Source organism: Mobula birostris, chromosome 5 (genome assembly GCF_030028105.1).
Source record: "Mobula birostris isolate sMobBir1 chromosome 5, sMobBir1.hap1, whole genome shotgun sequence".
NCBI lineage: Eukaryota > Metazoa > Chordata > Chondrichthyes > Myliobatiformes > Myliobatidae > Mobula > Mobula birostris.
The window spans coordinates 73,275,538-73,288,212 of NC_092374.1; the positions used below are offsets into that span (position 1 = coordinate 73,275,538).

Below are 12,675 nucleotides of genomic sequence, written 5' to 3' on the forward strand. Positions count from 1 at the left end.
AAGCCATTTTTGGTCTGAATAGATACTGTAATATCATATGTTTTAAATATACAAAGGATGATTTTAATCCAAAATCTGAATAGTTTTATATCCTGACAGACTCATTCTCTTTGTCAGCACTTAATTATTTTGGTGTTTATGGGTTTACCATAATTTAACATCAACTACTAATCACTTTTGATTTTCTCAGGCTTGGAGAAAATCACTCCAATTCCCATTGGCAGATAAAATCAGATACTTTGGACCCTGCAGACAGACAGCAATGAATAAGATAAAGTGCTTTTGCTACTAAGAATGGGTTGATAAGTGGCTGCAGCTGGTTTCTATATGTAAACACACAAGCCTTAAGTCTGCAAAATACTAACAATGGCTATAAATGCCTACAAATTTGTTCATGTAACACATTTTTCCCTCAGTGTTAATAGATTTGCCCAACCATGAAACTTATTTTAGGAATGTTTCAAAGCACTCCAGGAATTTGGCTGGGCAGGATTCACCCTTCATTAAATGCAGAGTTAATGTTCATTGGTGCAGCACTATAGGAAGTACAGTGGTTGTTCCAAGAGATCCAATTGTTCGATACTCTTGAGACAAGTTCAGCTCTTGCTTTGAAATCCCTAATTGAGATTCGCTATTAGGTCAAATTCTGTTCTTATTTTGGATTCTTCAGTTTCCACCATCCTGCTCATCTCCAATAGTATCCATCCTCTTTTACTCCCAATCTCCCCCCCCCCACCCAACTGGACTACTTCTCCCAAAGAGGCCCATGAGGGTGACCCCGATCTCCACAATTTTCACCATTCCTTGCTACCTACCTTATCAACCTCAGTCCCCATCCAATATGGCTTGTGGATATGCCCACCTTACCTTGGAACCTCTGTTTTTCCAGACAATGAGACCATTCAGCCCATTGAGTCTCTTCCATCATTCCAGCATGGCTGATTTACAATGCCTCTCAACATCATTCTCCTGCACTTTCCCTGTAACCTTTAATGCCCTTATCAATCAAAACCCTATCAAACTCCACTTTAACTATACCGAATGACATGGTTCCACAGCTATCTGCGGCAATGTATTCCAGATTTGCCAGCCCCTGGCTAAGGAAATTCCTCCTCATCTCTGTTCTAAAGGGACATCCTTGTTTTCTGAGACTGTGCACTCTGGTCCTAAACTCACCTACAATTGGAAACATCCATCTCCACTTCCAATCTGTCTAAGCCTTCTAAACTCCAGTGAGTAGAGGCCTAGAGCCATCAAATGCTCCTCATACATTAACCCTGTCATTCTCAGGATTATTCTCCCAAACCTCCACTGGACCATCTATAATGCCAGCACATATGTTTAGATAAGGAGATCAAAACTGCGAGGAAACTCCAGTGCTGTCTGACAATGCATTTCAAAATCCCAGCGCTACATCCTTGCTTTTATATTCTAGTCCTCTTGAAATAAATGCTAACATTTGCCTTTCTTACCACCAACTAAACCTGCAAGTTGACCTTTAGGAAATCTTGAACAAGGACCCCAACGTCCCTTTGCACCTCTGATTTCTTACTCACCAGCTAGAGAAAACTACATCTTTTACCATATTTTAATTCATTCAGAACATCACTGCTAGATATCCATACTGTGAAGAGTGAATTTTGGGTTTATCAGACTTACATTTAGCAAATGACTTCAGCTACCAGTCTTCACATCTGAATATGTATTGTGGATCTGATTCTAATTCAACTCTGAATAGGTTCACTGATCAGGAAGCAGGCACTTAGCTGATTGTCTGCATATGTGTGAGTCCAATCAAAATTCCATTCATGAATGCAACAGTGATTAACACTTGTTTTGGGTATGATGGTAGGAAGATTGTAAATATGGATCTGTTTGAATCAGCCTGAATTTTCTTTGATCTTTAGCACATAAAATATGTGTAGTGCTGGACCAGGCAGACCTTTCCACCAAAAGCATCTCCATATGATGCCTGCTGTACCTTGTTTTGTTGAGTCAAGAAGCTGCTTTCTGTATTTTTCTCTGGTGACTTCATTCACGCAAATACAATTCACAATCTCCGATTTCACTGCCATCAAACGTGTTTTTAGCTATGTAGCTAAGGGTTCTTTTTGAAATTTCCATACAAAAGAGCAGAGTAAAAATAATGCAACCTTTTATCAGCTGCTCTGCTCTCATCCTTTCACTTAGATGCACTGACTTCCTGTATCTTTTAGAATTGATTTTAAAGTTCTCTTACTTGTTTTTCTGGCTCTTAAAGGTCTGTGCCTGGAACACATCACAGGATCACTTCTACTTTATAATCCTGGTTGGGCTTTCAGGTCTTCTTCTGTTAGTCTCTTAAATGTAAACAATCTCCCTCAAAAGATATTGCCAGATCAGCTTTTATGAACTACACTCCTAAATTTTCAATGCCTAAAACTAACAGGACACAACTCAGTCGACATATAAATGCCAGCTCAAAGCCTATTTATTTAACCTCTTTTTTATTTTCATATTATTTTTATTTTTCATTTTATTTTCATGTTTGCACTTTATCCATTGTAAAGCATTTTGAACCTCATCAGCTGTATGAAGTGTGCTCTCTAAATAAGTTTTTATTATACACTGTATTCCATCTGGACGTCTCTGCCCATTCTTGTAATCGATCTACATTCCGCAGACTTCCTGCTTCCTCAACACTACCTACCCTTCCACCTATCTTTGAGTCATCTGTAAACTTGGCCACAAAACCAACAATTCAGTCATCCAAATCATTGACATTTAACATGAAAAGAAGTTGTCCCAACACCAATCCCTGCAGAACACCACTAGTCATTGGCAGCCAACCAGAAAAGGCCCTCTTAATTCCCATTCTTTGGCTCCTTCCAGTCAGCCTATCTTCTATCCACGTTAGTATCTTTCCTGTAAAACCATGGGCTCTTATCTTGGTTCCTTGAGGTTGTTATAGCCAGGTGAGTGTGTTAATGGGAACATGCTCCCACAACCTATTAAGTGCTCCCAGAGGCGTGTGCCTCAAATAGCCTCTGACAAACAAGTTCAGCTCCCGGCCTTCACGTGTGGCTTACCTAATAAGCCCACTGGAACAGTTTCTACTGACAAGAGAAGGAGCAAAAGTGGGTTACTTTGAAAAAAGTCACTTTGGGCAGATGGATCTCGTCAGCTGTAGTTGGCAGCTCATCTAGAAGGAAAACTCTGATCTCAAACCTCTGCTGCCTTGCAGCTATATCTACTCATGAGGAAGGGATTGGGAGTAAACCCTGAAGAAAAAATCTGGAGCTGGAGTTCCTAGGTCAGTCCTACATTGAGTTCAATGCTGGCGGGCAAATTCTGCAACGCTTCTGGTACCAAACTGTATTGGTTTCTGCCGTTCCTTTGGATTCATCAGATGCCTGGAGAGGGGGAACTTGCTACATGGGCAACAGTTTGCTCTCAATATCGTACTGCCCAGGCTTGCATAATATCCAAAGGTCAACTTTGACTGACGGAGGCCCACACCCTCACTATCTTGCTAAGCAGCCTCATATGTGGCACCCTGTCAAAGGCCTTCTGAAAATCCAGGTAAATAACATCCACTGGCTCCCCTTTGTCTATCCTGCTTATTACTTCCTCAAAGAATTCCAACAGATTTGTCAGGCAAGATTACCCCTTAAGGAAACAATGCAGACTTCGGTCTATTTCGTCATGTGGCTCCAAATTCCCTGAAACTACGCCCTTAATAATGGCCTCTCAACATCTTCCCAATCACAGAAGTCTGGTTAACTGGCCTATAATTTCCTGTATTTTGTCTCCCTCCATTATTAAAAGAATGGAGAGACATTTGCAATTTTCCAGTCCTCCTGAACAATTCCAGAATCTAGTGATTCTTGAAAATCATTACTAATGGTTCCATAATCTCTTCAGCTTTCACTCTTTTAAGAACCCTTGTGTTTAGTGCATATGGTCCAGGAGACTTATCTACCTTCTCAACCATCTTCTCCTTAGTAATAGCAATTACACTCACTTCTGCTCCTTGACACTATCAATTATCTGGCATACTGTTGGTGCATTTCACAGTTAAGACAGAAGCAAAATACTTATTCAGTTCCTTTGCTATTTCTTTGCTCATCAGTACCTCTCCAGCAGTCTGATATCCACGCTTACCTCTCTTTTACTCTTTATATATCCGAAAAAAATACTTTTGGCATCCTCTTTTATATTATTGGCTACCTTGCCTTCATAGTTCTTTTTTATTGAAAAGCTGCTTAAAATAACTCTTTTTCTTGGTTAAAATTTGATGCCTTCAGAAATTTTGGTCTTTGCAGGTGAAATATTTCCCAACAGTGGAATAGTTCTCTTTCTGGCTTTATACTCCTTAAGCCTGATGCTAAAAAAAGTTCTTCACAGATTGTGTTTTATGTTTTTCATTGTGATTCGATTTTCATGGACCAAGATGGTTCATTATTCTGACATTTTTATGTACATCGCTATTGTTCCCTTGTGTTAATTTTGATCGTGTTGCTTTGGCCACACAGAGGGCCCTTCCTAACAAATCTAGATTATACTCAAATCTCTGTAGTGGGACATAATCCTATTAACCTCTTTATCAAAAGAAAGTTGATATAAATACAAACAAATTAACAAATGTTCAGGTCAGCATAGAATTAGTCAAAATTATATTAAACGACAGGACAGATTTGAAGGCCCAATAGCCTACTTCTCTTCCTATTTTCATACATTCTAGCCCATGCTTCCCCTCACAGCTCCGTTACTATTCAGTAAAATTATAATTGATATTTTATCTCAGCTTTACTTCTCAATATTATCCTAATCACCAACAATTTTAATTAGTCCCAAAACACATTGAGACAATCTGAAGATAACAAATGTATATGAATCTCTTTCAGAAAACTCTTCTTTCAATAATAGTTTGAACTCTTTGGCCCATGTTTACGACATTTAGCTCACCAAAAGTTCCTTTAAAAATACACAATTAGACTATTGAGACAAAACAATATCAGATGTTTATTGCGTGTTACATATCCGATTGCTACATTTTATCAACAAACTGATCTACATAATTAAATTAATATACAAAGTTTGCAGATAAAAACAGGTAGTTAATTTGGACAATACAAATTTACTGAGGGAAATGAAATTACTTAATGGAATTAATCTAATGCGATACAGTCTGAACACAGTACATCAAATCACAAAACTTAATGGCATCCCTACTAAATAGAAATATAACATTATAAATCCTTGAGACGATACAACTGATCCCAAAGATTTCACTATCATCACAAACATGTTTTTTGCTATGTAGCTAAGGCTTCCTTTTGTCATTTCCATACAAAGGAGCAGAGTAAACATATTGCAACCTACTATCAGCTGTTCTGCCCTCATCCTTTAACCTAGAGGCATCAAAACATTTTCATGACAATAACCATCATCCTATTAAATCAACACAAGATTTGAAGCTGCATGCACCCAAATGACTTCGAAAATAGACACAAGGAAGATGTTAAAGATTGTCAAGAACAGAAAACTACAAGTGTTAGGATACAAAACTAATGGGAAAAACCCAAACAACAAGGGGCATATTTGCCTTTTCAACAATTGGAGCTAAATCATTAACTGGATGGTACACTTTGAAAAGTGTGCTTCACATACTATGATACAGCCTATCTGATTTTCTATTTACCTATAAACAAAAAAGTTTAATGGGGATATTTATGTGCTACATATCACCTATTTCCTTTTACAAATGACTTACATACTGATGATGCTTTATACTCAAGGATAAAAAGAGGAAATTTGTTGTTTCACAAAGTAAATATGAACACTGAAGTAGATTCTAATCTATGTGAAAAGCCATAACAGGCAAATGTAATTCTGGGTGCCAGCAAGATGTTGAATAATTTTAATATAAAAGGTTGGATGAAGTCATTTTGACCTGACTAGTGTATCAGTTGAAATAATGCATAAATACTTAAATACCTTATTAATGATAGATATTGACCATGGAAAGGGAGCAACAGACTACTTAGTTACAATTCCAAAATAATCACCTTCTCCAGGACAGACCATGTATGGATTTTTAAAGTTTTTTGATGTTTCAAAGTGATGATTGGTAAATAGTGTTTTTGACAAAACTTGAACATTATTTATTTTATAAAGTGGATTTCAAGCAGGCAATATTACTTAAAAAGGAAAATAACGATTGTACTGAATTTTTAAAAAAACATGAAGATGTAGGTAGTAGAAATGCTATTAGAAGTACAAAAAGCAGCAAAATGTTGTATGGTTTACTGTCTTTCTGTAATTTGAATGATAGCATTTTAAACTGATCATAGCAGTATTATACAATACAAATGGTAAAATTTTGCAGCTACATAAATAAATCCAAATTGCAAACATTCCATAGAGCAATAAAATGTAGTGTCAATAACAATTTCATGTTAACATTCAAGAATAGATAAAAGAAAATAACCAAAATAATTAGCTATCTTCCCCTTTTACTAGCCGGCTGGTGGTGTAGTGGCATCAGCGCCAGATTTTGGAGCGAAGGCTCCCAAGTTCGAATCCAGCCAGCTCCCTTGCATGCTTTCCATCTGTGCTGGGTTGAGCATCGAGCTAGCAACTCGGCCTTGTAAAAATAAGAAAGCCTGCTAAAAAAAAACACCGTCATGACGGCGTCCCAATGACTCCACTCGGAGTTAAGGGCTTTCTTCTTCTTCCCCTTATATTCCCTTTACAGAACAGCTCTGTTCTACTTCCATTTGGTTTTAATAATCCATGATACACAAGTGATATCTCACACCACTCATTTTATATCAGACCTACAGCACTCTACCAGAGTTAAGAAATATTTTGCTGTACGAATCCCAATATTTCTTTCAACTGCCCAATTAGCAATCATTGGAAAGAATCCAATAAGATAATATGTGGATTTTACTCTATTACGGCTGTGAAGATTGTTATACAAGAATTAACAGCTTTTGTTAACATTTCATTGCAACATTTAAGAGCATTCTATCTTAAGTCTTTCCTCAAGAATGAAATCCCTATTTTCCTACTTCTGGATGTCATGCATAGGAGGAGGTTTGGATTTTCGCCAAGGGTTCTGACAAGAAACATCACTGTTTTATGAGATCCTATTACTTTTCACCACCAAAGCAGTATTTCTGATCCCTAATCTTTGCTCTTTGATGGATCTGAATGAAATGAGATTAGATGCCTTAAAATTAGCCTCAATGTCATTGGTATAGGAAATTATACAGATGAAAAAAATCCATAAAAATGTCCTATAATATTTTTTTGATGAAATGCATACTCCAGGAGAAAAACAAATGAAGCTTCAATAGGAAACGGCGTATTTTGATTTAACGGCAGCAGTACTTTACCAAGAAATAACAGGTTTGCATGTGGTTTTGATTCAAATGGACACTGCGTATTTTGATTAACGGCAGCAGTACTTTACCAAGATATAACAGGTTTGCATGTGGTTTTGATTCAATAGGATACCGCATATTTTGATTAACGGTAGCAGTACTTTACCAACATATAACAGGTTTGCATGTGGTTTTGATTCAATAGGATACGGCGTATTTGATTAACGGTAGCAGTACTTTACCAAGATATAACAGGTTTGCATATGGTTTTGATTCAATAGGATACATCATGTTTTGATTAACAGCAGCATAACTTTACCAAGATATAAGAGTATGCATGTGGTTTCGATTCAATAGAATACGGCATGTTTTGATTAACGGCAGCAGTACTTTACCAAGATATAACAGGTTTGCATGTGATTTTGATTCAATAGGATACAGCGTATTTTGATTAGTGGCAGCAGTACTTTACCAAGATATAACAATATGCATATGGTTTTGATTCAACAGGATACGGCATGTTTTGATTAACGGCAGCAGAACTTTACCAAGATATAACAGGTTTGCATGTGGTTTTGATTCAATAGACCAAACTCTGAAATGTCAAATAGCTTTGGCTCTCTCTGTGGTGATTTGTCATGCATTTTGCCTCGAAGATCTTCAGCAATGTGCTGCAGACTTCTTCCTTTCAGGTAACATTTCCAAGCAGCTGCACACTTGATAACAGTTGTCTGACAATACTCAGTGGGTTTAAACAAATCTCAAATATTCAGGCAGAAATATACATTCTTTTAATGTAATCCTCCCTCTATAACATAATCACTTCCAGGTGTGTCAGTTTAAGAAATATAATTTAAATTGAAACAGTGAAATAATAAGTTTGCCTCACAGTATGCATGAGTATACAAGGTAGCTTCCTACTGATTTAAGATTTATTACTGAAATATGCTAATAACCCCAGTATAGTTAAACCAAGATGCATTTCTTATTACTTCAAGATAGCGGGGCCAATAACATTGAGATACTACACCAGACATAACTTTATGTTGTTACCAAGGGTCTATATATCATTTCACAAAATAACCTAGAATATGAGGCTTTCTAAACACAATACCCAAACATGTAAACAGTTGCTACTGTACCCAGGAAGAAAACTCAATTCTAGTTTCAAGATAAACACATTTTCCCCAAAAAAATTAAATCTAAAAGAAAATAACCCTGCACGTCTCCTAAAGAACTGAGTTTGTGATGAATTTCATCTTACCAGATTTTTTTCTCTGAAGCTGACTCCAAGAAGTTAAATCATCATTAGCTTATATTTATTGGCTGTAAGCATGACTACATTGAAGTGGAAATGGCACTGCCTACATCCCTCCCTTCACGGCTGCTTTCAAACCAAACTCTAGCTTCCTTTACTAACATAGTATTTCACATTTGTCTACAAAACATTAATACAAACATAATTTAGTCATAACAAAATGGCAGTAAATTTTACAATGCAGTTTCTAAATCTATAGACTATGCATGCACAAAGACATACTAATTATAAAAGTTAATAAAAACTAGAAAAATCAACTCGGAGGTCACAACCCGCATGATGCCATAGTTGACAAAGAGTTCAATATGCTTACTTTAATCTTGAATGATGTAGAAATGTAGTTCTCCATAATTGCACCGTACTCCAAAATAAAAGTTTTACCTTCTTCATGGAGTTACAGAAAACATTATAAAGTTTAGAAAGATAAAGGAACTTGGGATGTCAGCTAACATGGATCACTGAACCTTATTCGCTGATGAAGTTCCTCGTGTTTTAAGGTCCATCACTAAAACGAGAAAACACAATTTGATCAGATCACTAACATAAAACAGATTTCTCAATCACTGGTCATTTCTAAGGGTGGTACAAAACCCCAGTGATCTGGTGTGTCAGATGAAGCAATTACCTTAACAGAATTAATACTGTCCTCAGGAAAATTCATATTGTCAGAAAGAAAACAAAGTGAAATAGATTACAAGGTACAAGGAGGCAAAAGGCTTACTCTTAATCAACTAACATTTGCAACACTCTAAATGTCAATCTAACAGTGGTGCTAAATGTTATGGTGATATTGTGGGTAACAAATGTTCTCCAATACATGGGGAACTAGATGAGCTACAGAGTTTCCCTTCAAAAGTAACTTTTAAAGTAACACCAAAACCTTTTCATCATATATTTTTTCAACACTACATGACACAAAATAAAAGAGAACTGAAAACATACATTTAGATCTTACCCATTAGCTAAGAATGAGAGTGAATTAGTGGCCATGTTGAATAAGTTCATGTTACAGTGATTTTTCTTTTTTACAAAAATCATAATCTAGCACAGTTTTTATAATTTCCACTATGTAATTTGTCAACAGCTGCACCTCCACATTTAAGACTATTTTTGTTTTAGTACTAATAAAATAATGGCAGAAGCATCGTACCCATTCTGAACAAAGATGTTATTTCAGATACGCCATACAGTATTTCCAATAGGAATTACTATTTATTACATCTTGCATTTAAAGAAATTTAATATTTGCTAAAAGTGACACAAAAGAGTTTGTGGTTTTGACATTTCCCTTGGGCCAATCTGCTGTAGCAATGAACCACTGAATGACAAGGGTCTTATCTGGCTTTCCAAGGATCAAAAAAAGACAAGAAATTCCTTTGTAAATTTCTAATTCTTGATGCTAGAAAATGAGTAGTAGAAAGTGGAAAGTATTAATATTGCTGAAAACTACAAGGAGTATATAATTTAACATATAAAAATAAAGCTTTGTTAAACAAAAAAGTAAAAAATATTACCCTTGCACAGTCCGCATTCCTCTAAATTACACAAATACGGACAGCAACAAATATGATTTACTTTCCACACTTTCACATATTTACCTGCTGTCTAGGCTGCTGACTATCTCCTGGACCTTCTTCACAAGCTTTTCATTCTGCTGAGGGTTGTTGTCTATGATACTATGCAGTTTTGTCATAAACGAATCAATTGTGTCAACTGTCACACTTTCTCCACTTCCTACAGAGTGAGGAAAGAACAAATGATGTCCTGCTACATATTAATAGAAAAGCAAATAAATTTCACTGGTTTCCTGAAAAATTATATATATCTGATATAACTTTATACATTTTTCTCAACATTTCCTAGTCTTCCTGTATATGTATTATTTCCCACATGGAACATATCAGAATTTAACAATTAGTTTGAAAATTAAGTTGTTGATCATATTTTCTGAAAAGTAAAGCACTTCAAATATCATGATAAAATTTGACAGATGTTTAATATACAATGCATTTGCTGAAACTTATTTGCAATGTAAACTCTCTTTGATAGGTTGTTTACTAACTACAATTTATCTAATCAAGGAAAACCAAATACAAATTAGTCGTTGACAGATTATGACCAATATGCCCAAAATATACAAAACACGGCATGGATGTAGTACGTGCAAGTATAAATTTTGAGATAGGTACACATCTCACAGGGTACCCACTTCTAGTTAAACAACTGATCTAATTACTTGGTTATTTGTGGCAATTAGACATTCACTACTCAAGATTTTGGAAGAGAAATAAAACAGAAAATGCTAGGAACACTGGGTATCAGTTTCATCAGAGGTAAGAACATCTAATAATCTAACAAAGGGGGAGGAACGAAATTGAAGAGAATTTTTGTGCGAGGGTAGGTACCAAGAAAGATTGACGTTAGTGACAATGGTGTGGCTAAGAGACAGAGATAAATCCTTGCTCACAACTGAGCTGCCTGAAGATGCAGATAGGAGCAGACATCAAAATATACAGCACACAAACAGGCTCTCAGCCTATCAAATCCATGTTGACCATCAAATACACATTTGTCCCAATTCTACACTAAAAATATTTTATTCGCTATCCCAACATATCCCATCATATACCACAGATAAAACCACTCATCTAGTGTACTGTACATAAGTAGACATCATGAGGTGATAAGACCATGAGCTGAATGAGGCCACTCAGCCCATTGAGTCTGCTTTGCTATTCCATCACAGCTGATTTACTATTCCTCTCAATGTCAGTCTCCTACCATCATAACCTTTGACACCCTGAATATTCAAGAACCTTTTAACCTCCACTTTAAATATAGCCAATGACTATATTCCACAGATTCACTGCCCTCTGGCTAAAAAAAATCCTCACCTCTGTTCTAAATGGACGTCCTTCTATTCTGAGCGTGTGCCCTCTGTTCCTAGACTCACTCACAATAGGAAACATCCTCTCCACATCCAACCTGTCTAAGCTTTTCTATATTTGATAGTTTTCAATGAGATCCTCCCCCCCGCTCCCATTCTTCTAAACTCCAGCAAGTACAGGCCCAGAACCAAGCCTTTCATTCCAGGATCATTCTGATGAACCTCCTCTGGATCCTTTCCAATGCCAGCACATCCATCCTTAAACAAGGGCCCCAAAACTGATCTCAATACTCCAAGTGTGGTCTGATCAATGCCTTATAAAACCTCAGCATAACATCCTCGCTTTTATATTCTATTCCTCTCGAAATTAATGCTAACATTGCATTTGCCTTCCTTACCACCGACTCAACCTGCAAGTTAACCTTTAGGAATCCCGCACGAGGATTCCCATGCACCCTTGCACCTCTGACTTTTTAAAAATTTTTTGCCCCATTTAGAAAATCGTCTACACATTTATTCCTTCTATCAAAGTGTATGACCATACACTTCCCTACACTGTATCCCATCTGCCAATTTTTTGTCTATTCTCCTAATCTGTCATTCTGCAGACTCTGCTTCCTCAACACTACCTACCCCTCCATCAAACCTTTGTATCATCTACAAACTTGACCACAAACTTATCAATTCCATCATCTAAATCATTGACATATAACATGAAAAGAAATGGTCCCAACACTGAATTCTGCCCCAGTCGCCAGCAGCCAACCAGAAGATGCTCCCTACCAGTCAACCTCAACGCTTTGCAATTAGTCTACCGGAGCAACAGGTCAACGGCAGATGCCATCTCTCTGGCCCTACATTCCTTCTTAGAACACCTGGAGAATAAAGACGCATACGTAAGGCTCCTTTTCATTGACTACAGCTCTGCCTTTAATACCATCATTTCAAATAAACTGATCCCTAAGCTCCAGAACCTGGGCCTTAGCACTCAGATCTGCAGCTGGATCTACAACTTCCTCACAGACAGGACCCAGGCTGTAAAAATAGGGGACAAGCTCTCCTCTCCAATCACTCTGAGCACCGGTGCCCCACAAGGC

The 12,675-nt window shown here is 36.9% G+C and overlaps 1 protein-coding gene across 5 annotated transcripts in view; it reads right to left on the bottom strand.

The window, feature by feature from the left end:
* Positions 1–5,005: 5,005 nt before the first annotated feature.
* Positions 5,006–12,675, bottom strand: part of LOC140197769 (SWI/SNF-related matrix-associated actin-dependent regulator of chromatin subfamily E member 1-related-like) — a 56,522-nt gene continuing 48,852 nt past the window's right edge. For all 5 annotated transcript variants that reach the window (XM_072258207.1, XM_072258204.1, XM_072258205.1 and 2 more), the window contains 2 exons: positions 10,290–10,425; positions 5,006–9,196 (listed from right to left, as the gene is read on the bottom strand). In XM_072258207.1, the coding sequence (XP_072114308.1) occupies positions 9,184–9,196; positions 10,290–10,425 (149 nt within the window). In that variant the 3' untranslated portion in view covers positions 5,006–9,183. The remainder of the gene's footprint in view (positions 9,197–10,289; positions 10,426–12,675) is intronic.